The sequence below is a fragment of the Grus americana genome, chromosome 9, assembly GCF_028858705.1.
Source record: "Grus americana isolate bGruAme1 chromosome 9, bGruAme1.mat, whole genome shotgun sequence".
In the NCBI taxonomy this organism is placed as follows: domain Eukaryota; kingdom Metazoa; phylum Chordata; class Aves; order Gruiformes; family Gruidae; genus Grus; species Grus americana.
Window position 1 is genome coordinate 28,119,557 of NC_072860.1, and position 21,926 is coordinate 28,141,482.

At 43.0% G+C, this 21,926-nt stretch overlaps 1 protein-coding gene across 1 annotated transcript in view; it reads left to right on the forward strand.

Annotated features, from left to right (window-relative positions):
- The first annotated feature begins 7,341 nt into the window (after positions 1 to 7,341).
- The window catches only part of GPR149 (G protein-coupled receptor 149), a 28,242-nt gene continuing 13,657 nt past the window's right edge, over positions 7,342 to 21,926 (forward strand). Inside the window, exons 1-3 of the mRNA XM_054835581.1 lie at positions 7,342 to 8,316; positions 9,340 to 9,532; positions 12,420 to 12,865. Of these exons, the coding sequence (XP_054691556.1) occupies positions 7,348 to 8,316; positions 9,340 to 9,532; positions 12,420 to 12,865 (1,608 nt within the window). The 5' untranslated portion in view covers positions 7,342 to 7,347. The remainder of the gene's footprint in view (positions 8,317 to 9,339; positions 9,533 to 12,419; positions 12,866 to 21,926) is intronic.

The following is a 21,926-nucleotide window of genomic DNA, read 5'->3' on the forward strand; positions in this document are numbered from 1 at the left end:
ATCTGTTGAAAACACTCTCCTTTTGATGAGCTCATACTTCAATTAAACCTTTCCATTAAAAAAATAAAAACTCTTCCATAAGGAGAAAAATTTCATTTTCTATTCCAGTATCCTCTTTTACTGCCTTTTTCACCCTTTCCAATACAAACTCAGTCATCCTTTACATCAACAAAGCTAATAGACCTTTTTACTGTCACTCACAATTAATTAGCATCCCTTTCTTTATTCACTACTCTAAACCCACTTCAAAAACACATGCGCATTTGGTTCCCCTTTGGGGAAGAAGCTAGAGGTTATGGCTGTGTTACGGAGGATGGTTTCTAGGGACTCCAGAACACGGCTGCCACAGAAAGCAGTGGCTACAGGCAGCCCATATGACTTTTCTTATCTTTTGAAATTTAGTAAAGCTATGGAAAATAAACATTTTTATTTTTTTTCAGCAGTCTTATAGAATATCTGAAATCCACCAAATTTGCTTTATCTCCTGTATTTCTTTTACAGTATCAGTTGTGGGTTTTTTCAGCTTTACCCCAGACTCTTTTTTCCCTTTTTTTCCAAACTTTTCCAAAGCTTCAAGTCAAAATAGAAGTATTCCTAAGGAAGTCCCAGAAAAATCTCTATGCTCTAAGCAGCCTTCTTTAATGGGCGAGCTTAAGAGATTTCCCTGTAGCCTTTTCTCATTCAGGCTGGCGAAAGGCCGCCGTCTTCCTGCGGAGCTACTCCCCTCCTTGGGGCTCCTCCTCTGGCACGTTTCTGCTGCTCTGCTTGTTTGGAGAAGGAATACTAGTCTGCTGCACAAAAACCACTTCTTCCCTTAAAGCCCCTTGAAGTTTCTGTAATATATGTGCAGAATAGAGGGGATTCCCTTTTTGTTAAAGATGTTTTGTTTGGTTTTACATGCAGTAAGCTGCCTCCTATGCTTTGTCCACATTCTTTGGGTGTCATTTATGACAGCATTTATATTTGTGGTTTCAGGGTAAAGCAACACTTAAAATACTGGTTTTGTTGCAACAATATTTGGTGAATAATAGTGTCTTTTCAGGAAAAAAGTCAGTGCTAGAAAGGTAGTGGTTTTGTTGGTGTAGGTAAAAGCAGTGATAACTAGCAAATACAAGTCCTCTAGAGGCAGAATTTGGTTCCAGAGCTTTCAATCTTCACTCATTAAAACTTGGTTTCATCCTAACTCCTGGGGCTAAATTTCCTGGTCTGCTCATTTAGCCTTCCTTGAAGGCGAGTGGGAGAGAAGATGCTGGGGAAGTAACGATGGAAAGAGAAATGAAGGGCTGAGACAACCCACTGCAGAGCTCTCGAGGCTGTACAGCAGGCAGTGAAATGTGCAAACAGTATTACAAATGGCTCTTGCGGGCATTAATTTTATTACTATTGGAGAAAGTTCTACATATACAGCTGATTTTCCTGCTGCTTCCAGATGGGGTCATAGCTGGGTCACTCAGAGGCATATGCCTTCTTCCTTTTTTTTTCCTCCCTTCAGAAAGGGATAATTATTCCTTCCCAGCTGTTTGGATTCTCCAGTTAACTCTCTCTGCGCAGTTTTCCACAGGAGCGTGGCATTTCTGCTGCCCAGCTCCTGCTAGATTGCACAGCATTTGTTTTTTCTCCAATATGCTACATACATTTTGCAACATCTAAAATAGGAGTGATTACTGAGCACAATTTACTGGATTTGTTCCGTGATTAGGTATGATCGCATGAATACAGCTGCATTAGGGGTGTTCTACTGCTAGTAGAGCCGCACAGCAAAATTAAAAGCATTCATATCATGCTATTCCGTGAATTATATTCATAACCTGCTGTGCTCTCTATTAGAAAGCAAACAGTTACTGTGGGGAGGTGTACTGAAGAATTGCCTCCCTGCTAGCTGTCTGTCTCCTCCTATCAATTTGGTGAGCCAGTGGCTGCTCAATAAAAGTGACATTGTGAAGTGTCTTGTCTCAAGAGAGCAATTACGCCACACCTAGCAGAATGTCTTACTCTCCAAGCTATCTAGAACTGAGCTTCTCTCCACTTTGGTAGCTGCAGATTTTGCTACCATCTCTCTGCCTTGCTGTCCCCTAGAGAAATAACACCTTCCTGACTAGAACTGTCCCTTTCTCCTCCTTGCATACACTGCATACTTAATATCTCTTCCCTTTCAGCATTGCCATCCTGGAATTAGTATTTTGTAATTGCTTGTTTCTCTTCTAGTTGGTCCCACTTTGGTCATTTCCTGAATAACACCACATAATCGTCTCGGGTAGCGTGCACGCAGTGCAACCCGGATGGATCCATTCACATCTCTCAGCCGCCTTGTTTATGGCCAGGCTCACTGACGCGCTGGCCCGATTTCCATTTCCCATTGACATGCCGTTTATGGGCTTCTGAAAGCCTGGGGGAAAGATGCACAACACAATTATACCTCGCCCCGTGGACACCTTGGGGCTTACTCACTTTTAGCTCCATTCGTCTCTTACTAATTCTGTAATTCTCCAAAAATGTGCAGCTCATTGCAGTCTCAATGCCCTGTTTATGTTACAGCAGAGAAGCAGAACCCTAAAGTTAGGGAGCTGTGACTGAGCACTGGCCCATCTGCTCAGAGAGGGCGCTACCTCACGGAGGGACGTCAGGCTGTGACGCGCTGCTGCGAGTAACGATAACCCGTCGACTTCAAAAGGAGCATCTGCACGGCAAGGTTCTGTTTTGCTTGAGTTAGAGCTGGTGCGGTCCAGCCCATAATGAGCACATGAGTTAAATCATATTTTTCAGTTTAATGGAATTACTCCTGATTTACATTGCTCTAATTGCTCCAAATCGGTAAGCACCCTTTTCCTACAGAACAGCCATACAGCTGCAGCGGAAATGGAACAAGTATAAGAGTATCTGCCTTTTATTAGAAGCCACCATTCATCTAATTCATCTCAGGCAAATAACTAGATGAAATAATTAGCTGCAGTTTAACCATCTTGTATCTGAAAGTGATGTCTGGGTCCGATAGACCAAAAATAATCATTTATTTTGACATCTTTTTAAAGTCTCTTAAAAAAATTCTAGCAAAAAAATAAATCATTTTCTTTTCCATGTTATTGAAGAATAAATTGCAAAGACATTTATGGCATTTTATATATATAAATGTATGCCTGGCACAGAGGTTGTATCACCTTCTGAAATGAAATATTTGTACAGCTGCGGTAATAACCTTGTCTCTCTTGAGTGACAAAAGGAAACAAAACCATAAGTCAATGCTTAGCTTAGTGCAAGGTATGAAAATAAATGTGACTCATATGCAAAATAGGATAAATTTTTAATATCCTATTTGTTGGTTGTATTTTGTGAATGGTGAATATTTGATTCACTTTACAAGCGTCTCTGAATTGTTACATGCAGTGTGTCTCTTTTAGAAATCCTTTCATAGACTGTGGAGTAGGGCTGACTCTTCCTTTAAAGAGACATTGTTGTGCAGTGCTGTTTGAAATGAGGCCAGAAAGGAGATTTCCATGCCTAATGTATTTTCTCTTTGTGACCCTTTCTTAGCAAAGAGAATTCACACTAGGATAAAGAATATATACCTATATTGGAAGGGACAGTATTTGTATTAGGAACCGCCCATGATTCAGGAGTCTCAATACAGAGAAGAAAGGGAATAAGTAGTAAGGATCTTAATCTCCAAATTCATGCCTGCCTTGACATAGTCCAAACCAAGGACACAGCAGCAGACAAAGATGTCTTTTTCTTTCTCTTTCTTTCTGCATGATCGTTACCTGTGGCTTTTCAGCACTGCTGAATTATTCCATTCTAGCACTGTTTCTTTAGAAAATGTGGGAGGAGGGCATTGTGCTGACACTGTACCTCTCTGCTTGCCTGCTTGTCCTTGCCACCCCCAGCCCTAGTTGAATCTGTTCACAAATTTTGGGGAAATTTGGAAATCACAACTGCAAAGGTAGTGTTCACCCTTTAGAAGAGATCAGAGCATCTAATTCAGATTCATTTGCCCCAGCCACATGAGAAGTTTCAGAGCTTAGACCTTGCTGGGCACGCAAGTCAACTACCTGGAGGCACAGCCCTGTGGAAAATCATGCTTCTCTTTATACAGTTGCTTGTTTCTTACTACCACCAAATTCTCTCTTTAGTTTTAAGATGAAACTGATCTTTCTGTACATGTTTTATCAGAATTTATCAGTCATGTTAAGGAAAGATAAATAAGAGGGGAAGCTGCTTGAACTCACCACTCCTAAGACCTTTGGTTTGTAACTATGAAATAAGCAAAGAACATTTCACCATATTGTAAGTTCTGGTAAAAGCTGCCACAGAGAACGGCGAGGTGCAGTTTGTATATAACATACATTCTGTGGGAAGAGAAACTGAGGTGAGTAATAGGTCATCTGCCTCGAATGGGCATGGCGATAGATAAAAGTGACTTTCTTCTTAACAGTGCTGATGAACTTTTCATTCCAAATACAAAGGGAAGGCACAGAAGGGACTGCTCTTACCAAAGTGTCCAAAAATCTACAGAGAGACATAGAGGCTGTATATGCACAGCCAATAAAGCAAGGTCAGCACAGTATGTGAAGAGGATTGTACTGAGCGAACTTTCAGAAAATTTGTGGTTGATACCTGCTGTCAGGGCTATTGGACATCCAGTGTAGGTACAATGACTCAGGGTATAGGAAAAAAATATTCCAAAGTAGGGAAAATAAATTCCCTAAGCATCATTAAAATTGTTTCTAAACACCGAGCAGTAATGCGGGAAGAGCAAATGAAGATGACGCAGGCAAAGGAAACAGGGAATTTAAGAATGAGAGTAACTGATCACATATCAGGAAACACTAGGATGTGCCAGATGAATGAAGCTGGTTTCCCACAGTTTAGCATCCAGGTTAATTGAAATTTCAGCTGAAGCTTTCTTTATGGTTGGAGTATTTTATAAAGCCTCTGCTTTGCATTCACAGTATCTAGTGAAGAGGGAACTCTGCTGCAGCCTGTCTCTTATCTAGGGAGCCTGCTGTGATCTGTCTCTTCTGATCAGCTGCTCGTTTTCATAAAACTCGTGGGAACTTAATAGCTTTGACACTGCCAGATTGAGATGAAAATGATCATTTTGTCAAAAGGAATCGAGGGATGGGGAGTGGAAGAGAGACACGTGTGCAGGCATATATCCACTCTCAGGCAGCGTGGTCATGTGTTTCCTGAGGAAGCCAGGCTAAAAAATAACGGTCCAAACAAGGGTGAATGGTGCTTCTTTCCCTTCTTATCTCTTGACTGTACTTCTGACCGGGCTCACACTGTTAATCTTAAGATTTAGAACACTGTCCTTAATTTAAAGTTGACTTGTGGGGGCAGAGGTGACTGTGATTTGTAAATAGAAGGAAATGAGCCCTGGCCTTTAGCTGGCACAGCACAGATTAACGATCAATTGTCCAGCAGGACAGATAAATCACAGAAACCAAGTCAAATCCTGTACAGTTAAAGGCCAGGTGGATGGTCCAGATCCAGGAACGCGCCTCGTGGAAGGCAGGATGGATGCTCCTCTCTTTTTCACATTTCTGACATGAGGGTTGACAGTTGGTCCTGATAAATAATGCAGAATCCTCAAAACAGAGGCAGCTGCGATGTGGACGGGAGAACGGAGAGGCAAAGGCTCCCGGTCAGGCTGCATAGGAGGAGCACGGCTTTACGACAAGTCCTGCAATGAGGACAGTTCTGTGGCTGTATGCGTGGGCTTGGCTAGAAGACCTAGCCTGTTTTGGGGCGTAAGCCTTCCCGGTGCCATGGCAGGGCAGCCTGGAAATCGGAAATGAAGGAGGGCTTATTCGGTAAGTTGTCATTGTCCTTAGCTCTGATCCTTGTATTGTGGACCCTTGTCACACCATACAGCTGCAGCCATACATTCTCTTCCACTGTTCCATCCGAGGCTCCGGCACCTGGAAATCGCTGCCTCCAGCCCTGCCCTGCCCTGGCAGGAGGAAAACACACGAGCAATCCAGCTCTTGGCTTGTTGCAGCTAATGCGTTTCAAAGTGGGTAGAACTGAGCGAGGATCGGGTTGTTAATAACACAGATTTCTGAGTGGATTCGTAATGTTACCCAGACTAGCAAGTAATTGCAGCAGCCTTACAATGTTACCCTTAATCAGAAAATATATGTCCTGCGTCCCCATCGTGTATTTGAACTCAAAATGATGCCAAAAAGAATAGAGAGGCAGAGCCCTCCAAGGAGATTGCATTGAACCTATCTGTCCACTTAACATCTGAGTGTTGGAAAATTTGTCTGCTTATCAGTTTCACCAGTATTGCACTTTTTCAAGAGAAAATATTGATAATGTGCCAAAATGCACTTGGCTGTGATTCTACCCATGCATTCGGCCAGAGCAGACAGTCAGCATTTGATGTGGTTCACATTTGAATTATGCAGGGAATTAAAGTTTTATAAACCCCAAACTGAGTGGAGATACCACATAGGCAGGCAGCCCCTGGCTAACATGCCTGGCAGTTACCTGTCTAAGTAACTCTACAGTTAGTGTCCGTGTGCAGTGTGTGCACGTACACAGGCACACTCGCAGTGGGAGTAGGAGTACAGAAAGGCAGAGCAGACACACCCCTTCTGTTTCATCTTCGTAAAAGGCTCCTGCGGCTTTTCCCCTTGCTAAGCTTGGAGTAAGAAGTGCGAAAGAATAAAAGCAGCACTCCTGCTCGTGATGCACAGCCCTGGAGCAGCCATGGGCTTTACGGGAGTGACATTTACGGCTGACATCAGATCTGAGTATTTGCATTGGATTTCAGTGTCAGCATCGGAGGTGTGGCTTAGCAGGGACACTGTTTCAGTCTTCTCATCCAGCTAAGAGGCAGCTCGGTCTGAGAAGATCCTCACTCCCCCCTCCGGCTCTGCTATCCTGCTTGCATCTGACTCCTCCCTCCTGCAGCTCAGAACAGCGCAGGGTGAATCCAACAGCCTCTCGTTTCTACTATGTTTCTCCCTGAGCTACTAGAGCTTGAACATCCCTGATATTCTGCCTTCATTTCAACTGAACTCGTGAGTAAGGCACATTGCCTGATATCTGTCAAAAGTGAATGGCATGTTATTACCTGAAGAGCCTAAATTAACCATCTTCCAGTACTGAAAGGTTTATGAAGAATTGCGTTTTTTTCAGTACCTTTGATACTTCGTTGTTGCCTGATTTTTCGAGAGCATGAGTTGTCCTGGTTATCGAGGGTGCTGATTATTTCTTCATCAGATGCCACAAAAGAGAGTCTAGGAAAACAAAGAAACTTGTGATGTGGAGCTAACAGTTCTGATTTCAGCTAGTGAAAACTTGCAGAGTCAGTGAGAAGGCAAAGAAAGAAATTTGCCAAGGACGATGTCGGTAACGCCTAGTAATTTGTCACTCAATGGGACAAGCTTCTTCGCTGAAAATCATAGCATTATGGATAACCCTAGCGAGCAGAGAACTTTGAATGTCTTTCTATTCTGCTTGACTTTTATCATTGCATTCACAGCACTTCTGGGCAGCATTTATTCACTAGTTTCCCTGCTGAAAATGCAAAACAAAACCACGATTTCAATGATCGTGACCTCTTTGTCAATAGATGATTTGGTCAGCATTGTGCCAGTGATTATTTTCATGCTCAGCCAGTGGTCAAGTGATGTCCTCCCCCAGCCTCTGTGCACCACCTCAGCACTTATATATTTATTCCAGGGCATTTCTAGCAACCTGAAAGGGTCTCTTATAGTTTCTTATAACTTCTATACCATCCACAAAACTGAGACAATGAGCTGCAGCACTTCCAAGCGACGAGTGAGCATGGTATGGGCCATTCTTACCATCTGGATTGTCAGTTTGCTGATCTGCATTTTGCCTCTCTGTGGTTGGGGCAAGTACATCCCTACCTCCTGGGGCTGCTTTACTGACTGTGCCAGCTCCTACATCTTGTTTTTATTTATTGTCTACTCGCTGTGCTTTTGCCTCCTCACGGTGCTGTCTGTCCCTCTAACTTACCAGCTGTTGTGCTCAGATGGGCAACACCTATTGCACATTGATTACCAGGAAATCTCTCGAGGCTACGTCACCCCTGGGACACCTGCAGGCTGCAGTACTGCTACCCCATCTATGTCGCCGGTGGACCCTGTCGATAAAACCCTGAAGCATTTCCAAAACACCTGTCCAAGCTCGGAGGCAGTTTTTAGGAAAGATGTGGCTGAGAGCAGTGCACTCGAGCCCCGATCCATGAACAGCATACAGAGCAGGAGCTTCACTGTGGGCTTCGCCCAGAAACGATTCTCGCTGATCCTTGCATTGACAAAAGTCATTCTCTGGCTTCCAATGATGGTAAATTGTCAGATTGCTTTACTTTCTAATGTTTACGTACATTTAAATGGGATGTGAGTTGGTGTGCCATGTATTGAAACAAATGAACAGTAGCCATTGCAATTGTTCCATGTAGTATAGTTTGTGCCAGCAGAAGTCCTTTTAAGCAGGTCTGTGTCACTACATGAATTTAACTGGCAGGTTTGGCAGAGCCTGATTCATCAGTATGTTACTCTATCATCACATCATTTGTATCACCTGAATACAGGGATGAGTAAGGTCCACCCTGTTGTATTGCCAGCTGTCTGACAAGCATTTGTTCGGCATTATGGGGTCTGTGAATTATACTAAGCTAGCTCTGCTGCCCCTCCTCACAGCTGTGAGCCACGTCCTTTGCCAGACTAGTTAAAAAATAGGACTTTGTTAGAAAAATGAGGTTTGCTTGCATCTTTGTAATCTCTGTGGCGTTGGGGGTGGGGTGGGAGGGAGTGCCGTCCATGTGCATGCACTAGTGTATTTGGGAATAGGTACATTCACGTATAGTTAGGAAGGAGTCTTGAGAACAGGGAACATGGGTCTGGGGCAGTGTTATCCTGTTCTTAGGAAGCGCATAGACTCAGCACCTGAGCTTTTCTCCACAGAAAGAGAGTGTTACAGAGCATCTGCAGCACAGCCCTGTGTGGTGCCAAGTTCTCTCTCCCGTTCCCCACCAGGAGCTGGGGTTCCTCAATACCGTGCAGGAAAGACTGAGCTAGCAGGCTCTTCTAAGTTGCTTGGGTTGTGAGTTGCTTGTTTTAGTAGTGCTCAGGCATCTATATTTAGCTTAAGCAAGGGTTTTTCTGAGAAATGCAGAATGAGGAGGAAAGCCTCTGTCAGTGTGTTTTCTCCACTCTCTGTTAGAAACAAAATTGTTAGGCTCAGCAAACATTAATGACAACCTGTGTCTTTTGCTTGTGTCATATTCATAGTGAGATGTTCTGTTTATTCCTGGAAGTATCTCATGTGCCTGAAGCGATTTACATTTCAAAATGCTCTGCCTTTCAGATACAAATGGTTGTCCAGCACATCACTGGTTTTCAAAGCCTTTCATTCGAGACCCTTAGCTTCCTACTGACTTTGCTGGCTGCCACAGTCACCCCAGTATTTGTCCTGTCAGAACACTGGATCCACCTGCCCTGTGGCTGCATCATTAATTGCAGGAGGAGTTCATATGCAGTGTCTTCAGAAGAACTCAAAAGTAAGTATGGAAGGGTGATGCACAGCTGGAATGTATCTTGTAGTAAAAAGGGTAGGAAGTTAGTGTCAGTAGCAGTACTTTGTACTCCTTGAAATCATGTACCTGAATTATATAGACGTTATCCAGGACAATGAATGAGACTCACAACATTCATGCAAGACAGCTGGATGGAAGCAGTGGATACTGAGGCACAGGAGCTTGGCTGATTTCCCCAGGTCACTGTCAGATCTTCTGGCAGAGTCTGACAGACTCTGAATCCTAGTTTCATTCTCTTCTCCTACCCTGGGAAAATGCATCTGCCAAAATCTTACTAATCAAATACATGGACCATGCTAGACATGTTTAATGTCATGGGGGGAAAAACCCATGCTAATTGTGAGCAAATTCTAAGAGCTATTGTTTGTACACCTGCACTGTTGCTACTAACCAGAAATCACAGTGACACCAATAAGCAAATGGTGAAGAAGGTGGTTTGTAGGATGGGCCCGTATCTCGGCGCATTCATGCCGCTTGTGGAAAGCTGAGGAACTCCTACACAGTTTTTGCCTAAAAACGTTTCCCTTCAAGTTTGTAAAGATCACCTTGGTGTAACAGAGGATGCCAGACCTTTGCTGGTAACAGAATCTTCTAAAGCCCTGTTTTTCTCTGGGCCTCCACGTGCAACCAGCTGGAGGAATCCCTGCACACGCTGGCTGCCACAGCCCGACTCCCGCAGTTACACGACTTCTGTTCTTTTCCTAAAGAACACGATCCTGTGGTAATACTCAGAGAAACAGGAGACAAATACAGCTATCACTCCATGACCTTACGTCTAGTGAAAAACAATTTAGGCTCCTGCGAACATGAATACTGTTGTCACGTTTGTGGCTAAAAGCCCGCCTAATGCTTTCCCATAAATTTCCTGCCCACAGTTACACAGGAAATACCTCATCTCCAATGTTCACCTGTGTGCACAGAGGGATTGCATTGTGAATTACAAATGAAAATATGTTTCCAGTATTCTTCTGAGAGAAGTATTTGTTATTAAAATGGTTTATTGAAGCTTATTATACCTACTGATGTAAGTTCAGTATCTTTATTAGTGATTAATTTACATTCATTACACACAAATGTATGCGTATATTTCATACATATTTGCTTTCTGGGACGAGAAAATATACAAACTTAAAAAAATTCAGCTGTTCAACCACAGGCAATTATGGAAAGTTTGAAGGATAGAAAGCTGCCACAGGATATTAAATACATCTGGATCTGTTAGATCTCTGTTGATGTGTAATAAATATGTTCTGGTAAAAACATCAGTAAGGAAGCCTACAAGGAGGGAAGATAGAGTAATAGCTGATTTTTTTATTTACAATCATAATTATTATCAAGAATAACAGAAAAATAATTTCAATTTCCTATTTATAATACTGCAGTTATATTCATATATAGAAATGATAGATTTATGCATTGATCTTTCAGAAGTGAGAGTTGCAGTGCTAGAGTTTGATACAGTTGTCCCTTGAGGCCTACTGCAAGGGGAATTGAAAGTGCTGGCAAGTTTTATTTTAGAAAATTAGAACTAGAATTAGAATTAGAATTAGAATTAGGTAGAATAGAATAGAATAGAATAGTTCATTTGGAAGAGACTTACAAGGATCATCTAGTTAGATTTGCAAAAGTTGAGCTAAATACTTCTGAGGATCTGGGTTTCCCATTCTCCGGAGTGAAAGTCCTCTGACATCAGTAGATGAATTCCTGACGTTCACTGCATGATCAGGGAGAAAGCAAGCTCCCGCATCTGGAGAAAAGCTGTTCTTATTCATGACTTTCACGTGCTCTGAACACGGTTCTCCAAGTGCAGAATGGCTTGTGCTGCAACTGATGCCGTTTGAACTGCTTTCCCAGAAGAAGTCAGTTTATTTCAGATGTATTTAATAATGCTGTTTAGAGAGATAAATGTACAACAGATGGAAAACTAGTGATTATAAAATTATTTAAAAGATATCTGTGATTTTCAGATATTTGTACTAGAGACTATTCTCAAGTTTTAATGCAATGACTGCTAAGGTCAGAATTTCACCCAGAATTACATATGATCTAGTAAGCACACAAACTGTTGAGTAGAAATAGAGGTTGTACAAATGTGTCCTCATACCTTTTATTTTATAGTTTAGCATGACAGGTTTGGTGGGAAGATGATTTCATTAGTTAAAGGCACTTCTTTAGTTACTATGTAATGTAAGGTGAAAAGGGGGAGGATGAAGAATCTCAGGTGATTTGTGTTGGAAAGGAGGAAGAATGAAAGAGTATAAATAATGATTGAGAATTTTTATTTAATTGTTCAATTACTGTGTAAGATTAGTTGGAGCACTGAATTTAGAATGGAGACTAAACAAAAATTTCATTGTGTAAATACTTCAAATATTTATTTTTTATTGTAGAATTCTGTTTTTCTTTCTTGACTGTTGATATTGAAGGTTAGTTAGAGATTCTCAGAAATGTTTTATCATTTTGTACAATTTTTTAGGAATATAGCTGAAACAGGCTGTGAAAAAAAAAATTATTACAAAATTTAAGTATTTTTTTCTTGTCCATATCCCATAAAACATCATATATTGTGTATTTTTGAAAGTGGAATATAATCTACCAGTTTCTGGGAACCCATTAAGTTTGGAATGTATAATTTCTGAATTCGTTAAGAAGGCAGGATAATAACATACTATCTGAGAAGCCTTTCTTCTCAACAGTTCATTCTTTTTATGGATAGAAAATTGTCTGTTTCTAGCAGTAGTTAAATAATTTATTCCATGGTTTAGAACGTCATTTTCATTCTATACCTAATCTCATTTTTCATCTTGGTTTTGACTCTTTTTAACATGACATTTCTTCCCTTGCTGTTTAGCCAAACGGAGGGGTTTCGAATTCAACCTGTCATTCCAGCAAGGTTATGGAATCTACAAAATATCCCATGAAAACCACCACCACCACGACGGTGACGGTAAATCTCCCTCCTATCACAACCTGGTGAGCTACGACTGCGCTAACTCCAAAGAACCCAGGCGAGGAAGCGGCGATCCCCCCCGCTCCGGGACGGCGGCGTTCAGCACCACGGCCCTGGCGGACAGCTCCCGGGGCGCCCCGGCGGGCCCCGCGGCCGGGCGGGAGCGGAGCAGCGAGCGGCTCCAGCCCGAGCAACCCGCAGCCCTGCGCGGGCAAGAGCGCGGCGGCTTTGATAAGCCCGCGTTCTTTGAGGGACCAGAAAGGAGGTTGTCTCATGAAGAAAGCCATAAGCCTGAACTCACGGATTGGGAATGGTGCAGGAGTAAATCAGAGAGGACCCCTCGGCAGGTAAAATATGAATTTGCCCTTCTGTTTTTCTGATTGTAAGAATTACCTTGCAGAAAAATAGGAGTAATTTTTACTTACATGGACGTTACTATTAGTCCTATTGGTAATGTAGTTACTTTTAGTAAAAATCATACTTAACATTGTATATTTTAGTAACTACACGCCTATTTGCAGATTCTGATCCTGCAATAATTTATCACTTGTCTTCTTAATCATAGGGTTTTAATAGTTATTATGATGATCATGATCTGAGGGCTGGAGCACTTCTCCTCTGAAGACAGGCTGAGAGAGTTGGGGTGGTTCAGCCTGGAGAAGAGAAGGCTCCGGGGAGACCCAAGAGCACCTTCTAGTCCCTGCGGGGGCTCCAGGAAAGCTGGAGAGGGGCTGGTGCCAAGGGCAGGGAGTGACAGGCCAAGGGGAATGGCCTGAAGCTGCAGGAGGGGAGATGGAGATGGGATGTGAGGCAGAAATCCTTCCCTGTGAGGGTGCTGAGGCCCTGGCAGAGGTTGCCCAGAGAAGCTGTGGCTGCCCCTGGCTCCCTGGCAGTGTTCAAGGCCAGGTTGGATGGGGCTTTGGGCAACCTGGGCTAGTGGAGGGTGTCCCTGCCCATGGCAGGGGGGTTGGAACTAAATGATCTTTGTGGTCCCTTCCAACCCAAGCCATTCTGTGATTCTGTCATTTTGTGGGCACCTGCATGATCTGTATATGGTAAGAATTCAGTATGAATTATGTTAATTCATCTTAATGAATAGGAATTTTCTCTCCAAAATACTCCAAACGATTACATTTTAAAGAGTATTTCCAAGCATCTGGTGACTTTTTTCATCATGCTTACATTTTGGGTAGGGGAAAAAAGAGAACTGCAAAACCAAACATGAATAGTAAATCCACAGTGAAATGTAGATTTCAATCTGGGCACAAAGATTCCTATTAGATCAGACAAAAAGATTCTAAATATTGTATTGTTCATCCCTTTCCTTTAGATTGTGGACAGTTTCTGGGAAGAAGAAATTCTGAGAAATGTATTAGTTTTAGGGAGCTCTGAGAGAAAAATGAATGTGGAGTCTTAATATGTTAGCGCTTCGATTGAAAGACTTGTTAGAGGTGTCTGTAACCTCAGCTTGTGTAGTTCTTTGCACAGAGGTTCTGATTCTGCTCTCTCACATTTGCTGTGCACTGTACTGAATCCAACAGAGCTTTTCACAGCTTGGGACAAGAAAAGCCATAGGCTTTAAGGACATACTGTCTAAAATTAATAGAGAGTGCACCAGTCTCGCTATGTGACTCTTTCACCTAAAGGGGTGTCCTGTTGAATGTACCACCACTGCCGTAAAAGTTGGGGTTTGCTTTCAGTTACCAGACTGCAGGACTATGGTCTGTTCCAAGCACAGATCCCTCATTTGCCTGTTCCTTACCACACCGATAGCGGCGTATCAAGAACAGCAGGATCACTGATTTCCTCAGCTGGGAGGTGTTTTGGTTTGCCATGTTAGTTAACCTTGTTGTTAGTGCCCATAATCTGCACTGACCTCCGACTAGAGTTGGGTTCAACACGAAAGACAAGCTGTGAGGGAGAATTGCCCAAACTGCCGTTTGCAGAATGGCAGACTGAACTGGATCCAGCAAAGGGACAGCTATTATCTCGTGTAAGAACATGAGCTTTAAGAAAAACTGCCAAGCTTTACTTTTATTTTCTATAATCAGTGTTTGTTTAAGGGGCAAAATGTCACAACAACTACTGCAGGTTGCATGCTCGTAATGAAAGAAGGGAAAGATTGTTAGCCATTCCTTGTCAACTGGCTGTTAAGCTGTGACATTTATGCTCCAGTACACAATTTTGGTCTGCATGAATAGTGTATGTAATGGTCTTCTGGCAGCATAGATATATACCCATTTTCAAGATAAAACAGGGCAGTTCCGTGTACGTATAAGTACAGTTTTCATGTTTTATATGTGATACAGTCACAGGTTCATATTGCTGCTGTAAATTGACTCTGAGACAACTTAAAATGTCGGTTCTACCTACTCACCTTTGGAAGTTTCCCTTGGTGGAATCCAAAAGGAGCCAGTATCAGCTTTCAATTTATCATGCATGAGCAACCAGGACACACATGCAAAAGGACTAAACCAAAGAACGTTGAAGTATTTTAAAAAATATTTTATTACTATTTGAGTAATAAATAGTAATACTATTTGAGGTTGAGGTTTCATTTTATTTTATTAAAATTTAGGAGCTTTTGCAGTATGTGGCAAAATTACTGCTTTTCTTCTGCTGTATTTGCACAGTGAGAAGTTCGTATTAGCCACAGGAAAAGCATATCTTCAGTTTTTCTCTAGGATTGTGACATTGAGTGAAAACAAAGAGTATGTATGTCTCTTCTGAGGAATGAACAAAAACTTAACTGAAAACTTAAATGCTCAGGAGGATGATTTTATATTTGGGGAAAGCTGATTCCTGTGTCATATGGAAGCAGTTATTCTCCCACTGTCCTTCAGTAGTCATACAAACTAAACTATCAGTTACCTGTTAAAGGGGTTTAAATGTCTCCAGTGAAATAAGCAGAAGTCCCTAAATCTGAGAAACACGTTTCCAGGTGATGTAGTTGCATGTTTATGCCCTATTCAAGAACAAGAGAAGGTAGTCAGTAATTTTCCTGGAAGGCTTAGTTTTTCCCAAGCTATCCTGCCAATGTTTGGAAGGGGAAACTTGCATTAAAGAAGTGGAATTTTAAGGTCCAAATGGGAGGGAAAGACTTGACCTTACCTCAGTTATAAGAAACCTGTCTTCTGGATTGAGTGCTGAGCGAGCTAGGTGAGACTGTCATGCTTTTGTAGCATTTCCTGCAGAACCGCAGCTTCTGTTAATCTTTCCAACATGCCACTTCAGTGAGCTCCACAGTCAGTACAGTCTCTCCTTGTTTATGTGAACTCTGATGCCTGCTGATACCTAGAACCCCAGTCCTTCCTCCCACTGCAACCCCGAGGTGATGCAGGAGGCAGGAATTTGGGGCACGATGAATTCAGAAGCCAAAGCCAGTCTGCCTGGCTGAGTGTTAACCAGACGCTGAGGGTTTGAGTGTGCACTGTGGAATTCAGTAGGTGTTCGCTATTACATTTGGTGGGAGTGGGGTAGGAGCCTGTGTGAATTCCACAAGACAGGAGCTGCAGAAGGCTTTAGGTTAGAAAGGACCTCTGGAAGTCACCTAATCCAACCTCCTGCTCCAAGCAGGGCTGACTTCCACGCTAGATCAACTTCCTCTGGACCTTTGGCACATACAGAGATATATAAGTTGTATTTTATATCTAAATAAGGGAATCTCCTCGCCCTCTGATAAGCACAAGTTTATCATTTGAGACAAAGTAGGAATTTGTTTGATATTTCAAAGTTGACTGATCATCCCTTTCAAGAAAAAGCAAATGTTCGCTCTCTTGCAGTGTCCAGTGGTGAACTGCTGTTTCTGTGGGCAAAAGTAAGTGATGACTCAACCTGGTTCTAATGTACTAGTTCTTGCTAACCCCTTGTGTGCCATGTGTAGTTTGGTTAATAAAGTCGGTATATCACTAGGTTCATCATTAACTGTGGCTCTTCTTGCAATAGTTTCCAGATGGTGTTTGAAAAAAAAATAAGAAATTCCTTTTCCCATCGCCTGTGGCTGCCATTTCAAATTGCTAGACCTCTGACTTCCATTACAGCAGGTACGAGCATCTCTTTGTGAAGCAGCTGGCAACAACTGCATGTGGATGGCTTTATTTGCCCTGGGGCTTTATATGTCACTTTTGGACATACTTCTTCACTACCTGCATTATGAGGAATCCCAATTCATCCTTTTCTGACATTTTCCAAGTTATAACCCAGTGTGCAGTTGCCAGGCATTAAGGCTCCTATGGTCTAAAAGTTCAAGGCTTCTAAGTTACAGATCTCAGTGTTTCTGACATTCAGCATGAGCTTCCAGAGCTTCACAGAGCTGACATTTGCTTTGCTGCTGAAAAAGGGCAGAATATAAAACTCCAGCAAGCATTGTAAAAATAACTTTAATGCATTTCTCAGATGTATGTTGGATGAAAGATCAATTTGGGCCAAACATTAAATAAGTTGAAAGCCACCCCTTTTATGTATCCTGTCTGGAGGTCCCTAACTATGTAAGAAAAGTCTTTTGCCTCATCACTCTCCATTTCTCACCTTTGTTAAAAAAGGAGTCTTTCCCTAGCATTTATTTGCCATGTACTTCTGCTTAATTTGCCAATTAAGCTACCCAACTGGGGAGAGGATACCAAACCTTACAAAGAAATGGGTGATTATCCTAATAGGATAAAAGTTCCTCATCTTCAGTACTTTCAGACTATAAATGCTTGATCACAGAAATAAATATAGATGTTCTTATTAGAGTACTTCCAGCTTTCTTTTCAATAAGCAGAACTTGTAATAACTTACAGTAGGAGGAAGAATAGCAATTATACATGGATTTTCAGCTTAGCCGTTAAGTGATGTGGTAAATGTGTCCTTACATGCTGAATTTCCACATAGCAAAGGGATGAGGACTTGAGAAAAACATAATCTCAATCCATACTTTCAACATAGTTGTTGAAAAAGGGACAGTGAGTTGTCTTATAGAAAATTAGAAATTATTCTCACAATAAAATTCTTTATAATTTCTGTTGTACTACCTGGTTTGAAAGCTTTTGAAATGAAGCGCTCCCATGATGGCCCTGGGAACAGCTGGGTTGGGGTGCTCCATTGCCCTGGTGCTGTTATTGGGGTTCCCCCTCCTGTTGTCATGCCTCTGTGCTCCTTTGTGTTCCAGGAGAGGATCTTTTACTCACACACCAAACAATTTGCAGTTCTGCAGCAAAATGGAGAGCATTGCAGTAATCAAATCTAGAAAATACTGTGCCGACTGAAGTTACAGTTGGGAGAGCTACAGCCAACTTCAGGCAGATATTGAAGAAATCATTGTGAGAGTCACTGCTGCTGAATGAGTAATACAAGGGCCATTGCTGTAGCTGAGGGGTGTCCCATTTGGAATAAAAACTGCTTTGCCAAGTGCAATAAACCAGAACATTTTGGTCAGGGCCAAAAAGGTGCAATAGTCTCATCCTGATACCCAGACAGCAGGTAGCCGGGCACATAGACTTTTCTCAGAGGACAAGTATTTCTTAGCAGCAGGACAAGTAAACCCTTTACAATATGATCCTGCTGCTTCCAGCAGTGCACCAGCTTGGACTTCGCTGTGCAGATGGAGCACCAAGGAACTGCCTCAATCTTCACCTGGTGCTGGCCACGGCATTTTCCTGGACTGCACAGGTCAGCAGAAATGAGCTGGGTGTCACCAGCTTTCTAAGGGCCTGTTGTCATGCCTTTTCATTAATCCTTCTCATAGCCACTTTGCAGATTGAACAGAAGAGGAGAGAGAAAAGGGCACTGAGATATAGCGTGCAAATAAAAGCAGGCTTGAGCAAGCATCGTTTCATGAAACAGTAATTGCCCAAAGTTGCTCTGAGAAAACGCAGGAAGAAAAGAAGTGACACACTGGAGAACAGTCCAGTCTCAGCGTGCTATGGTCCAGAAGGAAACCCAGCGCACGTCCTGCTCAGGGTACCTGTGGCAGCAGTTTTATCCTTTACCAGGTCACTTCAGCCCTTCAAAGGGCACAAGTTTCCTGGGACGCAGCCTGGCTCGAGGAAGCTGTTGGTGCAACTGGCAGTGACAAGAATCAGAGCGGGCTGTGCAGGGTGGTCTGATCACCGTTTCAGTACAGGGCTGGGTGTGAGGAGAAAGGACAGGCAAGGAGGGCTTCTCCCACAAGAGAGAGCACATCCATCCTCGTGTTTTGTTTGAGGGACCTGTCTGAAACACGCAGACGTGTTGCTCTGTTATTTTAAAAAGCCATGAAAAGGTAAACTGTGAACTTGAAATAAGTTCTGCTTTCTCTGTAGACCCTGTTATTTAGTGTTGCTTAGGTAAGGAAATGTAGTTAGGATGTATACCTCTGCTGTAGATCACCTTAAGGCCATGTCGAGTTCCAGAGTTTATAGCAATGACGGAGATTTTTACCGGCACCGATTTTTAAAATTGACGTTGTTTAAAGAAATTTGTGTGCGTGTGTGCATGTTGATTTATATTAAGCTGGTTTAATTAGTTATGCTGTTTTTGTAGGTATCTGTAATGCTCTGGAGGTAGAAATACATTAATCTGATAAGATTGAAATGATGGTGCCGCTCAGGAGATGCAGTGCAGCTGTGCTGGCTCGGCACATTGCATCTCAGAGGGTAGCAGGGATTGCACCAGCTCTCCATTGCCTTGCAAGTCGTGTCACCAGAGAACTGATGAGAGATGTTGCAGCTGTTAGTTTTGTGCTTCTGTTTGCTCAGAACTGGGGTAAAACCAGAGAAAAGCAGGATGGGAAAGAGAAAGTTCAGTCCCATGCGTGAATGTAGTTTAGAGTGAAAGGGCTTTACATCTGCTCCAACAAAAACCACTCTCCAAAGCCACGGAAATAGTACTGGTCAAATGCAAAACAATTTAAGAAAGATCCATCTTCTTTTTTTTAGCCTTTTTTTTTTTTTTGAGGAGTGTCTAATTTACTATATACCATTATTTATTTATTTTAGCATTCGCTAATTTATTCCAGTTCCTCACCCAGTCTTGTGCTGTTAGCCAGTTCTAGTGACTGTACAGCAGCTGCTCTTAAAGCTTTTAACAGACCACAAAAAAAAATTACCACAAGAGCAGGGTATGAAGCATTCTGTTTTTCATTTCCAGAAACATCCATACATGCAGACTGTGTTTTCCCTTCTAATTACCAACAAAACCTCTGATTATTTTGCAATGCATCTGTTATAAGCTCTGCCAGTACTGGCAGTACTTTAAAGTTCTCTGGAGTTCTTTGCAGGCTGCCATCAAAAAGAATTGACCTCATTTGGTCATTAGTTGGTCCCTTGCCTGACCATAGACACTGCTGCTCTCACTGAGAGTTGGTGCTAATTCTGGTCTTAAAAAAATTTGGGTTACCTTAGGAGTTGGGTACAGGCAGCTCCTGCACCCCCGCGGCTTTATCTGCTGGTTTCTTCTGAAACCCAGCTGCATGTAACGCAGTCGCTGTGAGGTACTAAAACTGGAGATGGAGGCTCGTGGAACTGCAGTGTCTCCGGTACGTTCCCTCTGCCAGGGAGGAAAGTGATGTGTGAAGCAGCAGGCACTCTGCAGTGCCCCGTTCTCCGCTCATGAGTCTGCGGGCTCCCACGCGGGGAGGGCCCAGGGGAAGGAACCCCAGGCTGCACTGGAGATGGGAGTCTGCTTGCTCGGCCAGTACCAGATCCTCTGGAGAGTATGGAGGGAAAGTGGAAGCTAGCTCTGGCCTGCACAGCATCTGGATAAACTCTACTGAGCTTCCCACAAGGTGAGTTGGGGCACAATACACATATAGCCCAGCGGTTCTACGAGCTGGCTGCCATCTCCAGTCACGGCACAGTTATAATGTACAACAAAACCTATATTTGATACGGCTCTGAATGACGGCAGATCCTTTGCCTGCCAGTTCCCTGGTTAGAGACAGTTCTGTCTTCGCTTTCTGGAAGGAGCCCAACACCAAGGCCACAAAAAGCCAGCAGAGAGGCAATGTTTGCTGGTTACTTTTTTTGTCATCTGGGCTGGCAGTCCATTCCATGGAGTAGGAAGAAATGTCTGATCAGATGAGGCTGAGCCTGAGGCAGACTGCGGGAGTTTCCCCGCCAGGACTTCAGTGCTGCAGCTGAGGGACAGCCAGAGCTGGGATGGGGAAGAGGATGGGGTTGGGGTTGGGATTGGGGATGGGGATGGGGATGGGGGGGGGGGGGGGGGGGGGGGGGGGGGGGGGGCGGGGGGGGCTTGTAGAGCCTTCCTGTGCAATAGGAGTGAGGGCACCTACGAGAGGAGTTGCTAGGAAGGAAAGGGAAGATGCAGCTGCTCTCCAGGCTACTGCAGTAAATCCATCCTTGAACCTCTTTTAAAAAGTTTTTATCTGTACTATAGCACAGTTCTAAAGAAATGCAACAATTTCCTTGGCTTGTGTTTGGCCTTTCTTCTAGTTTTCTTTTATTTTCATAGCCAGAGCCTGGTACTTTGCTCCACCGTACAAGTACTGCAAGTGACAATACATTAGTTTCAGCAGAACAAAACCTGATGGCAGCTGAAGGGGAACATCACAACATGGCTCCCTGTGACTGGGGAGCAAGTGGAAGGAGCAATGTGGCATAATAAGTGTAAAGCACATTAATGAGGACGTAAATTTCTTTAATACTGGTTTACAAAGTATAAGACTTTGGATTGACGTACTTTCCTGCATGCTGGTATATGAAGAGGTGAAAAATGTCGCCTATTCCAGCCCTCCCCCCAAGCTCTTTCCTACCGTGTCAGGTGCTTTTTTCTTTCTTTCTTTCTTTAGCACTTTCCTGTAAATTTACTCAGCCCTTTCACCTAAAAGCTGTGGTTTTGCCTCTGTTTCAACCTGGGGAAAATGAGTGCAAAAATAAAGCTTCCATAAATCTTGTCTTGCTGCAAAGCTGGCACATGGCAGTGGCTGTGCTGATGAAATGAAGGCAGAGGTGGGAATACTGGGTGCAGTGCTATGTACTAAATCGCAGTGTTTACAGGCAGAAATATCCTCTTGGGCTGCATCCTGAGGGTAGGGACATAGCTGTGTTTTTCCCATTAACACTAATGGAAGTCAAGAGGCTGAACCACACACCGTGACCTGGAAATGTGCCCCCTTATGCTGCTGTCCTACAAAGCCATCTTGTGCATTTCCTCCCAGCTCTGCTTCTGTAGCAGGAGGTGTTCAGTGTTACAGTCATCACGCTGATGGTCATATGTGCTAGTCTCTCACTTACAAAAAGATGTTACATTTCCTATTTTGCTACCCCCAGACTTACAGTGCGTGTTGGGCAGATTGGCCCATTTTGTGTCCCACTTATTAATAGTAAAAAAAACCTCTGAGGCAAAGGACTTGCTGAAATCTTACTGAATTTAGGGTGACGATTTCCATCTCGTTTGAAGGTGGCTTGCACTGCTAGGTAAGGGTGAGGA